A 15,120-nucleotide genomic window follows, 5' to 3' on the forward strand; every position below is an offset into this window, starting at 1 on the left:
GACTAAATTGAAAGGCAGTCATTTTTATTATTTTTTTTGGCAAACGAAAGAAAAGACAAGCTGAAAACCAGAACATGGTGTCTGAAGTCCATTTTCCTGGCACTGTTTGTTTTTACTGAGCTGAATTATGGCACTATTCATTGTTTTGTATTTTTAGATTGTTTTTGTAACCGACTGCATCATCATGGGATCTTATCTATAATACCATCAGTGCATGATAGATTTTGCAAAGGCTCTGCCCATAGTCACGCCACGGGAAATCAGACATCATCTCTTGAACTGTAGTTGCCAATTCATGTCGCCTGGTTTTTATCTCTTTAAAGATTATTCATTTTCACAGTCTCTCCGCAGTTTTCTTTCTTTGCCACCACCGAACAGGCCATGTGGGACGTTATCTCGTCATGGTGGCGTCTGTCTATCTGTCTGTCTGTGTAGACACATTATTGTGAACACAGTTACTACAGAACAATGCATGACAGAATCTCTATGCAGGTTTCCCATGTAGAGGAGATGATCCGATTAGATCTTGGCATACCTTGTCTTAGATTTTCCGTATTAATAATAAGAGTGACTTTTGGAACTACCAAAACTTCTTAAAATAATGATATAGTACATTATAATAAAGGACTGTAGGTTAACTATTTTAAGAGCTACCACTGGCAGTACGAGCTAAAGGTTTTGTAGCACCTTCAAAACTGAGTTTCACAAATGTAAGATTTTAATGAATGGATGTTGTATTGCTTTGGATTTTAGTAACTGGTACCTCAGTGTATTCTGCTGACTGCTCTTATTAGTTTAGACTTCTTAAAACAGGACGTCTTAACAGGTCTACTCGGTTCCCAGGATCTAAATTATATTGACTCTGATCAGGTGGGGTTGAGGTCCTGTTCTATTGCTGTGAGTGTCGAGTATGTGCGTCAATATATCTAATACCAAACTGGATCCAAGCAGGGCTGCTTTCAGCTCTAATTACATGGTTTTGGTCAGAAATTTGGTTCCTGAGGTGAGACGGAGAGTGTGAACTGGGAAATGCATTTCTGTAAATTATTCGCTTTCTTGCCAAAAGTTAGATGGGAACATTGATACGACTTTCATATCTGTGTGGTAAATATGAATATGGTAAAGACTGGAAACTGGGAGATGGCTAACCTAATCTGTCCAATGACCAAAATCCACTCTACAAGCCCCTTTAAAGCTCACCCATTTAACATGTTAGAGCTTATTTGGTTCAATCTGTACTAAAACTAAATCGTGTTTTCCAGTGTTATGTTGCAGACTAGTTTGGGCTTTGGAAGTTCTGTTTGGTGGGTTTTGTTACTGCTGGACAGAACCAGGCTAGCTGTTTCCAGTCTTTGTGCTAAGCTAAGCTAACCACCTGCTAGTGGAAGATCTTCTCATTTAACTCTTTGAGCTATTATTTGAGCTTGAACTCTTTTAACAACAACACACTCTGCATGAAAGTTCCTGCCTTTTACTGTCACAAGTCTACTTTGTGTGAATAACTTTTGAAATAACTCATCATGTCAGCCTTCCAGCCCCCCTGTCTTCCCCTCCATCTTTCCCGCATACTGTCACCTGTCCCTTGTGACAGTTGTCTTTGCCCACAGGAAACATACTGTGACATGACTTGATCTGTGACATACAAGGTCACCTTGGCTGACAACTTAGTAACAACATCGTTCTTTCCTCCTTTCTCTCTCTCCTTCTGACATTTCTTTCACCTTTCTGTTCCCCCCCGCTGATCAATCTATTAGGAAGAAATCATTTGAAAACACCATTATAAGTGAAACCAGTGTAGTGGGAAACCAATTAACCTTTACATCCTCCCTCTCCCCCAGGCCCAGGACCTGAATGTGATTGAGGAGGTGATCCGCATGATGCTGGAAATCATCAACTCTTGCCTGTGCAACTCTCTCCACCACAACCCCAACCTGGTGTACGCGCTGCTCTACAAGAGGGAGCTCTTCGAGCAGTTCAGGACACACCCTTCCTTCCAGGACATCATGCAGAACCTGGACACGGTCAGTCTGTTTGAACTGAGAGAAGCTTGGACCTGGGAGCCTTTTTAAAAACCTCATGGTGTTGGCTGATTTGCGGTGATTACGCCACAGATCAAGGTTATACAGATTTTTCCTCCGCATATCCTCTGCATCTGCTTTGAAAGTTTCGAAAATCCAGGCAGTGCGGGAACATAGGGGAGCTGCATTGTTAACATACTGTGCAGTTGGACTGTACAGCATGCTGAGCTCTGTGAGCTTAAGTAGTATTGATAAATTAATCAGTCCCCTTGTGTCGAGAGGCTCTGTGTCAAATATTCATTGAGAGTGTTTGGTGTATGGGGGAGGAAGGGACAGCGCAAGAGAAAACTGTCATTCAAAGCTGTATTAGTCATGTAGAGGAGGAAAGGAAGCTGGCAGGCTCCAGTCTCCCTTTGGCGTGTGTGTGTGTGTGTGTATGTGTGAGTGATGGGGGTTGCTGCATACGTTGCCATGAGCTTTGCTGTTATCCATAAGTATGAGGGGAAGCATGCTTGCTAGAATCCCTCAGTTAAGTCAGCCTCCCTAAGGCTATTCTCCGAAGCCTTCCCTGTGCTTGCAAATCTGTGTGTGTGAGCATGAGATTCAGGATGAGGGGCCTGCTTTTTTGCTCCTCTAAATTAACCCCATATGGGAGGCCTTCAGAGTTAATGAAGAGATTAGTATTAGATAGATGTAGACACACACATACACACACACACACTGCTCATGCAGGGCTCTGGTGTGTTTGAATTCTCTAAAGCAGCCACAGAGCGTGAGCAGAGAAAACATTGCCTGTAGATGCATTTTTCACTGTTGGTTTGACAAAAAAGAGCATTAAAAAGAATTAGTAATACAGAGTTTTTAATTATCAAATATTCAAATATTATTTCTCCAGGGAGGAACCTAGCACAGCGGTGGAAATGCAAAATACACTTTCCTTGATCTCTTGTTGGGGCTTAAACCCAGGAGGCATCAGATAATTTGAGCTCCAGTGAAGTGCTTATTTTAAGTGGGTTGAAACATGCTCAAACCCTATGGTGAGTTTGTAATCTGAAATACTTCATGTATGTGTTTACTGAGTATGTAGCCTACAGGCATATTATCCAAGCCAGTGTTTGTAGCATCTATAAAAACACAAGTTGTGCAGTTTTACAACCATTGCCTCAACTTTTATTTGCAAAGATTGTCAATCAGTCTCATTAAGCCTGGTTTTGGCTTATTAATGATGCTATACAGTATGTATCACTGCATAGTATAGATGCATTTTTTGGAGCAATTATACTGTTGCTAGGAAACATGAGAGCCCATGAATTTGTCTTGTTGGCTGTTGATGCCAGTAGCAAAATGTTGTCTCAAAGCAAACAGATCATAACAAGCTAGCTATATAGATTAAACAGCGATTTCTCTGACACTTAATGTTTTGAACAGGTTGGAACTTTAACCAGTGTTAATGTTTACAGAATAAAGCCCTCTATATGTGGTATGATGTCATTTTGTACCAACTTTAGATCTCCATATTGCATCCAGTGTCATCATATAGGGTGTGGCTGCTGCAATCTCAGTGTGACAGCTCCAAACACTGGGATTAGACGAGTCAAAGGGCTCCATGACAGAACTGGGAATTGATATTAAGCTTCAATGAGATCAAGATGGCATGAGATCCAGCGTCTTTAGGAACGGAACAGGATTTAATGGTGAAAGATTTAGACTAGAGCCCAGACCGATACTGGATTTTTGAGACCAATAACTAAATATATCAGCAGGTATTCTTTTTTGTTTTGTGATTAAGATATGTTTGAGTAAAGATAGAGAGGCCAATTTGCTTACTCAGTTTCACAAGCAGGAAATCTGGGTTCTCTTGAAGATTAAAAAACTCAGAACTGAAAAGAAAACGTTTGGGCAGAGCAAGGAGAGAAGTTGTATTAAAAGCCTTTATTTAGTCAGGCATATTGCTAAAAACCTAATTGTCTGAGATGACAGTAACTGTAAATATAACATTTTCAACTGTAGACGTCATTGATATTAAACTAGTTTAAATATTAACCATAAATAAAATCATATACACATTTGGAAGCCAACATAAACGTTAATACCAATATATTTATGATAATCCAGTGTTGTCCTATGATATTAGCCCACCCGTGTCTACTTCAGCTATAAATAATAGAAAATGTAACGCAAAATAACACCAAATTCATAATCATTCACTATGTTTCACCCCTTACAAAAACTGTTTTCATTACAAATCAAGTCTATCAGACCAAATGTAAGTGTTTCCTCTCATGTGACATTTAGGTGATTGGATTCTTCAGTCAGCGTCTGGAGCAGGCTGGAAGTGACCTGTCAGTTGAGAGGGTTCAGGAGGTCATCATGAAAGGAGCCCAGGCCCTGCCCACGGACAGACTGAAGGTAAATCACAAACACACACTCACACAGACAGACAGACGCACTACATGGAGACGAGGAATAGTGAAACATGAGACCGGCTAAAGAACAAAGAAGTGGTACATACATATTGGACATCGAGATGCATGTGTAGAGGGTACAGTGTGTTGTCAAAGGCTGTGAGGTACTGCCGATTGGTTGCCGGGAAGTGAGGAAAAGAAAATGAGTTTTGTCTGAACAGGTGAAAGAGGGAGAGGTATGGGATAGGGATATGGACTGGGGCGAGGGGAAGATGGAAAGAGCCATTGGGACATGAGACAAAAGGCCAAAGCCCAATTCTCATTAGCATTAATGCCCGTCTTCATTCCATCTCCGCTGGCCTGCTACAAGCGAACATGTAATGACATTTCAAGGAGATGGGATGGGGGGCTAGGGGGCACTTTGTCATGGGCACATAAGATCGAGGGGAAGGGTGGGGGGGGACATAAATCTGCCACTGCGCCTCGTTACCCAACACTCCCAACACTCCTGGCGGGATCGCTAACCCCTGCCCCTCCCAGTGCTCCTCCATTAATCAGTGAGGAAATATGTAACCAGCGGTCTCCCTACTCCGCTCCTCACCAGCACCGAAGCTCTTAATTGCATGTTTCATCATGTGTTTCATGTTCTATACTTGGCGGCTGGCTGCAAGGCATTTGTCTTGCTGGCCAATGTGGAAGAGGGATGGTGCGTGGCCACGAGTCCGTGTGCTCTCTCTGTCTCTCTCCCTCTGTCAGCGCCTCGGAGCGCTAATGTAGCGATCGACCGTATAGCCGTAGAATTACACATGGAGCCATGTGGATAACCCTGCCACGTCCTTCAGCGATGGCGCTGTACCTGTAGCGCACGCTCATGCAGGCAGCTGTGGTGTGTGTGTGTGTGTGTGTGTGGTACAAGTGTGTGTCATTCCTCTCCATCTGTGTGTGTTTGCAGATGACCGTTTCTGTGTTGAGACGTGTAACTGTGTGTGTGTTTGTGTTTTGATGAGTGTGCAACCATGTGTGCCAGTCTTTGTTTCTCTGTGAAAGTGTTCTTGATACTCACATTGACTCTCCTACATCTGAGTGCTTTCCAGTTCCACAGGGTGACGTGAAGTGAAGAGAATATCTGGGCAATGTCTCCTCAGGGAGAAGTCCCAGCCGTTTGATGGTACCATCGCTCAAACAAACAGCTGTCTCTCCACCTCTCGCATCCCTTCATCTTATGAGCTCATTCTACTATTCAGCCCCCAATGCGAAAATCCATAGCTTGGATTAATGTTGTGTGGAATCATCGATAAAGTTGGTAATTACTCAGTAAAAGCTCTTAGAGGGAGTATTGGTGTCTCAATCAGTTGTGCATGCAAGGAGAGGGCTGACTAGAAAGAGATGTAAGGAAAGGAGAAATGGATAATCAACAAATAAATTATATAATTCCATTTATATATCGTAAATAAACAACATATTTTGGTTCCTCTCTTAAAAAACACCAGTTACATAATAGTAGCACAACATGTGTCAATGCGTTACCAGTTTTGTTTGGAAATCTGAATTCCTGAAATTGCAGCCATGTCTGCACTAATTAGCTTCTTTTCCTTTTTGGCCTTCTGTCTGCACTGATCCAGTATTCTCACCCAAAAACAGAAGAGCAGTTTGATAAACCTCTCCCGAGAGGATAAATCTGAAAACACTAGTGTTGTGTAGTAGTGTGGATGAAAGATTGGTGAATGGCGGTACAGACACTGTAGCTGTAATGTAATGAAGCGATCTCTCCATCTCCCAACATACAACAGTGAGATGACAGCAAGCAGCAACTACCACAGCTTGAGGCTGAAGCCGATGCGGAAGAAACTGAAAGCGCAACACCGACGACAGCCGCTAGATGCTGGCTCCCAACAATCCCTGCTCCAATGTACTACTGTTCAAAAAGCATCAAATTCTCTCTAGAAATATCAATATATTTTTTCAACAACTCATTATGGTCTCAATCATTATATTCGAGCCCTCTAATAATAATAATAATATGCTGGCGGTCATTTTGGAAGTTATTGCTCCGTTAATGAGATTTTACGACTCATAGCAGGCTTTGATGTCCGCCGTGTGGGCGTTGATTGACAGTTGTGATCGACAGTTGGCCCACCAGCTGCTTTCCAAGGCTCTGAGACTGAGTCAGACTATTGTTGCAATATTTCTGTAAGTTTAACATCACTTGATTGTGATACCTGCCCTGTTAGCACAATATAGCTAAAGTAGCTAACGTTAGCTCAAGTATACACCCCACACTCCTTATCTGGAAGGTCCATTTTGTTACACAGTCTATGGTTGACAGGCTCGTTGCAGTATCACAGGATTTACTGTTAGCCTTGATCAGAGGGTAACATGCATGAGTCTTGACCAGATTACTTAAGCAACAATTGTCTGACAACAGAAACAAAAATATGTATTAACTAAATTATGTGTTCATCTATACTGAAACACAATATAAGCGCGAGAGATAAAATAAGTTTAAACTAAGTCCAAACAGAATAACTGAGTTTTGTCTGATGATGGGTTTAATGGACAGACAACTGAAAGATGAGGAAGAAGACATTTTCCTATTGTTTTTGCATGTTATTGCGCGGACAGAGCAGTCTCACTAAAACAACATGAAAATATTATTATTTTCACATGGAAACCGAACTTCCATATTTTTCCTCTTTTGAGTGGAAGCTGCTTAAATTTGCTGCCTTGAAATCTGTTTTTTTTTGTGGGGGTGGTGGGGCTGACAGTTGTAAAGTAAATAGAACAGAACAGAACCATGTTGTTTTAGGTGAGGGATACATTGTAGACACAAGACTACAAAAAAAGCCTGTTTACTTAAAGGCGTTTACACAAAGACGTAGACATGCAAATGAGCTCCCAACTGAAAAAAAAAGGGTTAAAAGAAGGTGGTAAATACCCCAGGGACGACCCTCAGTGCCTCGTCACTCAACCGTCTCTCTCTTTCGTTCTTTGTGTATGTGTGTGTTGTTTCAGGGTGTGTGAGGCTGAGTGGCTCTCATGGGCAGTGCCTGAGGAATGTGTTGTTTAGCCTGACCAGCTGAAATCTGCCTTATTGAGCAGCGATAGCCCACAGACTCTCTGGCTCCTCAGGAACAGGACGGAGGGGGTGGGGGGAGCAAACCAGCTGTTACTCAGTCAGTACCTGGGCCCTTTGTAGGTCTGATGGCCGGGTCAACCCTACTTTCCCACACATTAAGGTTTTTCTCACTCTCAAACATCTTTAAGATCAATGCAGTAACTTTAGGGTTCAGATTAGTTGTGAAGCAATTAGCCGATTAATCAGTTGATCAACAGAAAATGAATCAACAAGTAATTTATCAAGGAAAAAGTCACTGGTCCCAGCTTCTGTATTGTGAGTAAACAAGCACATTTTCACTGTTTTATAGACTATATTATCAATCAATTAAATGGAAAAGGTCAACAAATTAATAAATAATGAAAATTGTTAATTCTAGCCTTACTTCAGATAAACTCAAGTTTGAGATGGTTTGATTTGTTCAACATTATAACCAATCTCCAGATGAGGGTTTAAGACAGATCTGGCTTGGCAGACTTTGGGCTAACAAGGTTTTTGAAGTTATAATATGGTTACTTTATGGTCTAATAAATATTTTAGGGTTACTAGAACACAATAATAGATATAATTAGAAACCTCTAGCCTCTAGTCTTAGAAATACTTGAACAGGATTGCAGAATGTGAGTTGTATTAACATTATATAAGATGACAAAGTAAAGAAAGAAATATCTCATGAAAATTAGAGCTGCATTTTGTCCAAACAACAGTAAAAAAAAAACAAATATGTTAAATTTACATACATATAAAACAGACAAAATCATCACATTTGATAAGCTGGAAACAGGAAATGTTACTTTTGCTTGATTAATGACTTAAACAGTTAATCAATCACTGAAATTGTTGGTTAATGTAGTGTTCATCAAGTAATCAATTAATTGACTAATCGCTTCAGCACTAATAAAGATAAACCGCTTCATCCATACCATCATGTTGAATTGCCAGTGTAAATATTACAATGACCACTTCAAGTGATTTGGAAGAATGGACAAGAAATGAAAACAGTGAAATTTATCTGAAAGGACGACATAAATGTATATTTCAGATGTATCCACATTAATGTAAATATGGTCTGAAATTACTAGTGGTTATCATTATATAATGATATATAATGTGTTGAAGGGGTGATTCACTGATTCAATGTGGACTCACAAGACACATTAAAAACTGAATCGTCAAAACATATAATGTTGAAGCTGTTCTGAGGTACAGCAGTGCTTTGAGCTAAATGCTAACATCAGGATGCTAACGCGCTGATGTTTAGCAGGTATAATATTTACCATGTTCACCATCTTAGTTTAGCATGTTAGCATGCTAACATTCGCTAATTAGCAAAGTTAAGCATTAGTTTTGTAAGTTCATAAACCAAAATACTGATGAAAAATACTCAATGAAAAGTCAGAGGATCACCAAAGTTATTACAAATCATCCTTAGGGGGACATGAATGCCTGATCCAAGTTTCATGGCAATCCATTGAATAGTTGTTGAGTCATCTCTTAACTTAGACTTGACACAGAAATGTGAATCTCATGGGGATGCTAGAGGAAAAGTCAGGGGATCAGCAAAGGATCCATCCACTTTGCACAATGAATGTGTAAATGTTTGTGCTAGTTCATCAACTAGACGTTGAGATATTTCACAGGATAAGTGAAAACTTTGACCTACTAGTGGCGCTAGAGGAAAAGTCACTGCATCATAAGTCATTAGGGTTCATCCTCTGGGGACCGTGAATGTCTTTACAAAATGTCATGTCAATTCACCCAATAGTTGTTGAAATATTTCAGTCTGGACCAAAACAGTCGACCGACCTGCAGACTGACATTTACAACCACAGAGCCACCCCGCTAGTGTTGCTAAAAACACTGAATTCTGAGTAGGACTCCTCATGACCATGAACTTATATGAAAGATTAATACAGTAGCTTTTTTTTTTTTTTTTTGGAAAGATGACCTTTCAATGTTTGTGTGTGTACCTGCGTGTAAGTGCATATTTGTGTGTGTATGTGTGTGTGTGTGTGTGTGTGTGTGTGTGTGTTCAGTTCATATTTGCTCCCTAGCTGCATTCTTCTCTGTCTGGCCGAGCTCTGACAGCACGGCAGCGTGCAGAGGAGGGAAAGGAACACTGAGTCCTGAGTGAAGATATGAGGCCAGCCAGTCAGTCTGTGTTCAGGGGCGAGGGCCTGACCCGCCAGGACCCATAACTAACTGATATGAGCCTGGGCCAAGTGGGCCCAGACAGCTGCCAGACTGAGAGCAAAACAGAGGAGGGTGGGAGGGAGAGAGAGAGAGAGAGAGACGGCAACAGAGTGCCAGAGGAGATATGTACAGAGAGGAAGCTGCAGTATGGACAGAATAAGGGACCAAGATAATATTGGGGACAGGATGTGGCAGTCCTGACTGATATTTCCAAGAAAGCACTGGAGCCTGGAAGGGACATTCTTTCTGTGAAGCATGTAGTGATATCCAAGACTTCCCTAAGCACCAAATCCCTCGGTGCTCCCTCTAATATAGACACAGGAGAAAAAACGTTTGCCACTGTGATACAAGGATAATTTTTCTTTTTTTTTTCTCTCATTTTGTGTTCTTGTGAACATATCTGGATGTGCACAGGGAGACTGTATATCGCTGTCATTTAGTTTCATAATTTTCTTCTCCAGTGGGCATTTTTGTCAAGAATCTCTCTCTTAGATAAAAGATGTTTGTTTTAGTGGCACAAGATGCATCATTTTTACTCACTTCTCAGTCTCTCCACAGCTTGTCAGATTATGTACTGCCTGTTATACTGATGTAACACTACACTAACAGCTTTTATCATTTTAGGAAAAATGCTTATCCGTGCTCTATTTTTTTTTCCTACCTGTTCCTGTAAACTGTGAAAGCAGCATTCACGAGTTATGATGAAGTGCTCCTCATATTTAGTCACAATAAACTGATCTTTTACTGTTCTGCCTTGATGGAAACCTTTTTATTTCCACAGCGGCGTATAACGTCTACAGACATGTTCTTATGAAAACAATAACTTACATGACAATACTGCTTACACCACATGTTCCCCGTATAGATGATGTGATTAGCTTTTGGAGCATTTTTACATATATTTGCACATTAATGAATGGAAAATTAGATTCCCTAATGCTTCAATGATATTAATACCACACGTGTTGCTTGAAAGTATGTTGACATAGCAGTGTTTGCTGATTAATGCTTTAATTATCTCAATGACCTCATTATCATAATTGGCTATGTTTCATATATCATGATAATTATTGCAAGTTATTAATCAACTCAACTAACCTTCTGTTTTGTTTTGTTTCTGCTCTGTGATCAGCAAAAGCCGCTAAATAAAAACAAAAAAAAAAAGATTCCGTCTTAAAATTAAAAATTAAAAACGATATTATATTACAAGCGAAAGTGAGCCTGGGTTGAGTAACCGTCGCCGTCAGTGTCGTATGAACATTTGATGAGTTGGTAAGCTTGTCTACGAGACAGTCACCTACACACAAATACCAGCCAGATAATACAGCTCCTGCATTGTGTCTAGCCATCACAATGGCACTGGTGTGTGGTCTAGCCTCAGTAGCCTGGCATATGGCCTGTGACCCCGTAGCCCCCCTCTTGTCTGTGTCATTATGATACCGATAGTGTGGCTGTGAATAGAGCCAGCCGGGACTCAATAGACCGGACTGCAACCGCCACATAAAGGCCCTCTGCGTCTGTCTTTCACTGCAGACTGATTACTGGCTGCGTGTGCGTATATACATGCGTGTGTACACAGGAGAATATAATGAGGTACCGTTGTATTATTGATGCTCTTCTTCTTTTACCTACCTGCTGTTAGGTGGGTCAGGTCTGGTCGGTGGGCTTGTGTTTGCTTCTAGCGGGTTTCAGAAGACTCGCACATCCAGTATTTCTTATGTCGCTGTGGCAGAGAGGAGTTCAGTATCTTGTTTACATTTAAGACATTTATTATTAAATCAAATGATGGATTCTGGACTTGTGTTTTCTTAAATGTTAAGTTGTCCTAAATGTGCTGAAACTTGGACTCTTTTGTTTTATTTGTTTTATTTCATTAGTTTGATTGACAGGGGTCATGTTCATTGATCAACAGTAATAAATAACAGTAGTTAATGTGGAAGGCTGTGTGTTGTCCCTGGCCAGATGTTAAAAAGGCATCCTAAAAACAGAGTGAAACAACATATATTATGAAATTAATTAGAGCTGCAATTAACAATTATTTTATATATTTATAATTGAATTTTTTGGTGCATTAAATGTCTTAAAATGGTGACATAATCAGCCTAAAACCCAAAGATATTTAATTTTATATCATAAGACATAGAAAACCATCAAATCTTCACATTTGAGAAGCTGGAACCAATGAAACAAAATTGTTTATCAAAATATAGCTGATTTATTTTCTGTTGATTGGCTTAATTGACTAAACTCGGGTATAAAATTCATATATACAACATCTGAAATATGCAGAAGACAGTAGAGAACACATCCACAACCACGATATGTTTGTTTTCCCCTTTTTTTTCCCTGTTGATCAGCCTCTGACATAATCTCACTGACAACCTGCGGTATGAACTTATAACATCTCTCGGTCCAGCTCAGTGAGTGTTTTGTGTCAAGACAAGCTGAAGCTTGAGTCTTGAGTCTAGTGGCTGTTACCAGGTAATCGTGTTACTCAGCACTTCTCCACAGACCTAAACAATAAGGTCACAATGGCTGACAGACCGCTCTGTAAAACGACACGCTTCTTTCTATGTTTGGTTTCATTTTTATCAGATTATCTTTTGTTCTTTATGTATTTACTTGTTATGAATTGAGGTCAGGTCTGTAATGGAGCTATTTTCTCATTTCTCTGTGGCTATTTTATGAACAAGTCACAAGTGACTCTGCTGTCTGTTTCATTTGCCAGACAGTAGCTGTCGATATCCAGTCAACTGCTTGGGTCAGAAGGTGACGTTAGCACATTAGGCAGCCCTTTAAGAGGTCAGCGGTCGGACCACAGAGTGATACCTGTCCCGCAGGCAGCTGTAAGCAATTTTACCCCACAGTCGGATGGAATTACATCTGCCGGAGAGCTACTGTACCCGATGAAGAGTGATTACTGAGAAGCCTGAACAAGTTAACCTACCTGTATAGAAGCACCTATAGCCTCCATCCATGTGAGAGAAATGTCATTCTCTTGGTCACAGCGCTTTATAAATATCCAATGTGGCAGGAGGTGTGAAATTGTCTCTGTGCTTTCTGCTTTTTACCCTATGTTCAGACATTTGCACCTGAATTAGTCAGTGTCCAACATTTGCTTGAATTTTTAAGGGGACATATTCTGTTTTTTGTGGTTTTCTGTTATTTATATACTGTTATGATGTCGGATATCTATGTTAAACATGGTCAAAGTTGCTGCAAGTCAAAAACGCAGGCTTCTAACCTGCTCTGAACGTTTTGTTTTTTTTCCTACTCACCAACAAGCTGATATCAGCGCATGTCCATAAATGGCTGTCTGTTCCGTAGCCTTTGTTGCTAAGAATTGACATTTCAAATTAAGAACGAGGAAAAAGTAATGAAATCCTACTGCTGTAGTTTGTTTCATGGTTTGTTGACGTAGCCTCCTGTCAGCTGAGAAGCAGTTTCCGGAAGCTAACCAATCAGAACAGAGTTTGCTCATCGGGAGGCGGGCCTTAAAGAGACAGGAGCTAAAACGGCCTGTTTCAGACAGAGGCTGAACTGAGGGGCTGCATACAGAGCCGGTATAATATAAATAAGGAGTTTTTTGAAGTGTAAATCATGCAAAGATTTTCCAGTAGAGCCCCAGAATAAAAATATAGAGCTGGAAATGTGCATGATACGTCCCCTTTAAGGTCAATTTTATGTTACACTGAAAACGTCACAAATTTCTGCAATTACTGTTTACATCATGATTGAATTTGAGGCCGAATCTGCCCACGGTCTTTTTTTTGAATCCCTTTTTCATCCTAACAGTTTTCCTTGCATCTCTCTTTCTCTTCTCATGTGTCAACAGAAGTTCCCAGAGCTTAAGTTTAAGTACGTGGAGGAAGACCAGCCGGAGGATTTCTTCATCCCCTACGTCTGGTCCCTGGTCTTCAACTCTGGAGTCGGCCTCCACTGGAGCCCGCATGGCATCGAGCTCTTCAGCATGGACTCTGGCTGAAACATCTGCTGCAGTGGACTGTGTGTCTTCATCCCCGTTCAGTATAGAAAAAAAAAGAGACTGACAGCGCGTGAGTGTGTGTGTGTGTGTGTGTGTATGGGGGTGTGTGTGTTTGTGTGTGTGCGTGTGTGTGCGCATTACCCTTTATAGTATGTGCACGCTGCTTTGAAAGTGCCTCAACCTTGTACAGAACGGTGTTTCTTTTTTTTCCATTTTATGCAGCACAACCTCTTCTTTCCCCCCCTCTTCCTCTTCCTCATATCATAATAATCCCTCTGCTTCTACACTGTGAAGCTTCGTCTGTGCTGGTTAACAGTTCACACAGTAGCGCCCACTCATGTATAGTCAGTCCTGTAGTGAATTGCCTATTTAACATGGGAGCAGATTGACCTGATCCCACAGCACATGCTGCGTTACATCTCTTCTGTAAAACCTTCTGTTATTGTGAGGAGCTCAGGACACTGGCGATGGATAATCCCACGGTTGTTTGTTTTTTTTCTTGCTTACAAAGAAAAGGTCAATTAAAACATATACACCTAAGTGTTACACTGCTCTGGTGAACGTTTATTTACAGCTGCACTGAACGCTAAGAAATAGCACCAATGTAATATTCAAGGCAAGCCACATTTTTGGAAAACGCAGCATACGTCTCACGAATATCCTGTAAAATATTGACTTTTAGATATGATTATCTCATAAATTAGCTTTTTATTTTGACCACATATTGTTCTCTGAATACAAAGAGTTTGTATAAAAGATTTGTGTGAAATTAAGTTTAAAACAAGTCAGAGAAATCGAGCTGATCACCAACAGAAAGTCCTCTGTTTTGTCGTAATATCTTGGGGGCTTCAGATATGAGCCCACCAGTATTGCTTGATGTCCACCTCCAATAACCCACATTGAATTATAGTTTAATTAATGCTTAATTTCAGTCCCTGGATAATATTAGCAGTCCACATCACTCTGATACATGTGATTTCACTGAAGCTTCCAGCCCATTTATTTGACTTTACCCCGTCTTTGTCGTTTCCATTTTTTTTCCTGATGGTAACCCAAGGCAAGTACTTCAACTAGTCATTAAATCTCCTGTTGTACTGCGCATAATTACAACTGTCTCTTTAATTTGTCACTTTATTTGCATGTTTAACTAGAGACTTTGTATAAAATTATTTATTTTCATGTATATTGTTTTTTTTTTTTTATATTCAGCCCCTCCAAATGTAGATGGTAGTAGTAATGAAATATCTACTACTAATGAAAGAGAAACAGTGGTACTATTCTTTAATTCTTTCCAGGTGGGAAACTGGCTTTATATTATTACATATAATATGACAACAGCTGTCATTTTGTGGCAAATATTACTTTGAAAATAGGAGTTTAAATAAAAATATTACATCAAAGCAA

The 15,120-nt window shown here is 40.4% G+C and overlaps 1 protein-coding gene across 1 annotated transcript in view; it reads left to right on the forward strand.

Annotated features, from left to right (window-relative positions):
• dym (dymeclin) overlaps positions 1–15,120 on the forward strand; it is a 51,301-nt gene extending 36,181 nt beyond the window's left edge. The window contains exons 15-17 of the mRNA XM_044333731.1: positions 1,839–2,021; positions 4,314–4,427; positions 13,567–15,120. Coding sequence (XP_044189666.1) covers positions 1,839–2,021; positions 4,314–4,427; positions 13,567–13,716 — 447 coding nt within the window. The 3' untranslated portion in view covers positions 13,717–15,120. The remainder of the gene's footprint in view (positions 1–1,838; positions 2,022–4,313; positions 4,428–13,566) is intronic.

Source organism: Thunnus albacares, chromosome 18 (assembly GCF_914725855.1).
Source record: "Thunnus albacares chromosome 18, fThuAlb1.1, whole genome shotgun sequence".
NCBI classification, from domain to species: Eukaryota; Metazoa; Chordata; class Actinopteri; order Scombriformes; family Scombridae; genus Thunnus; species Thunnus albacares.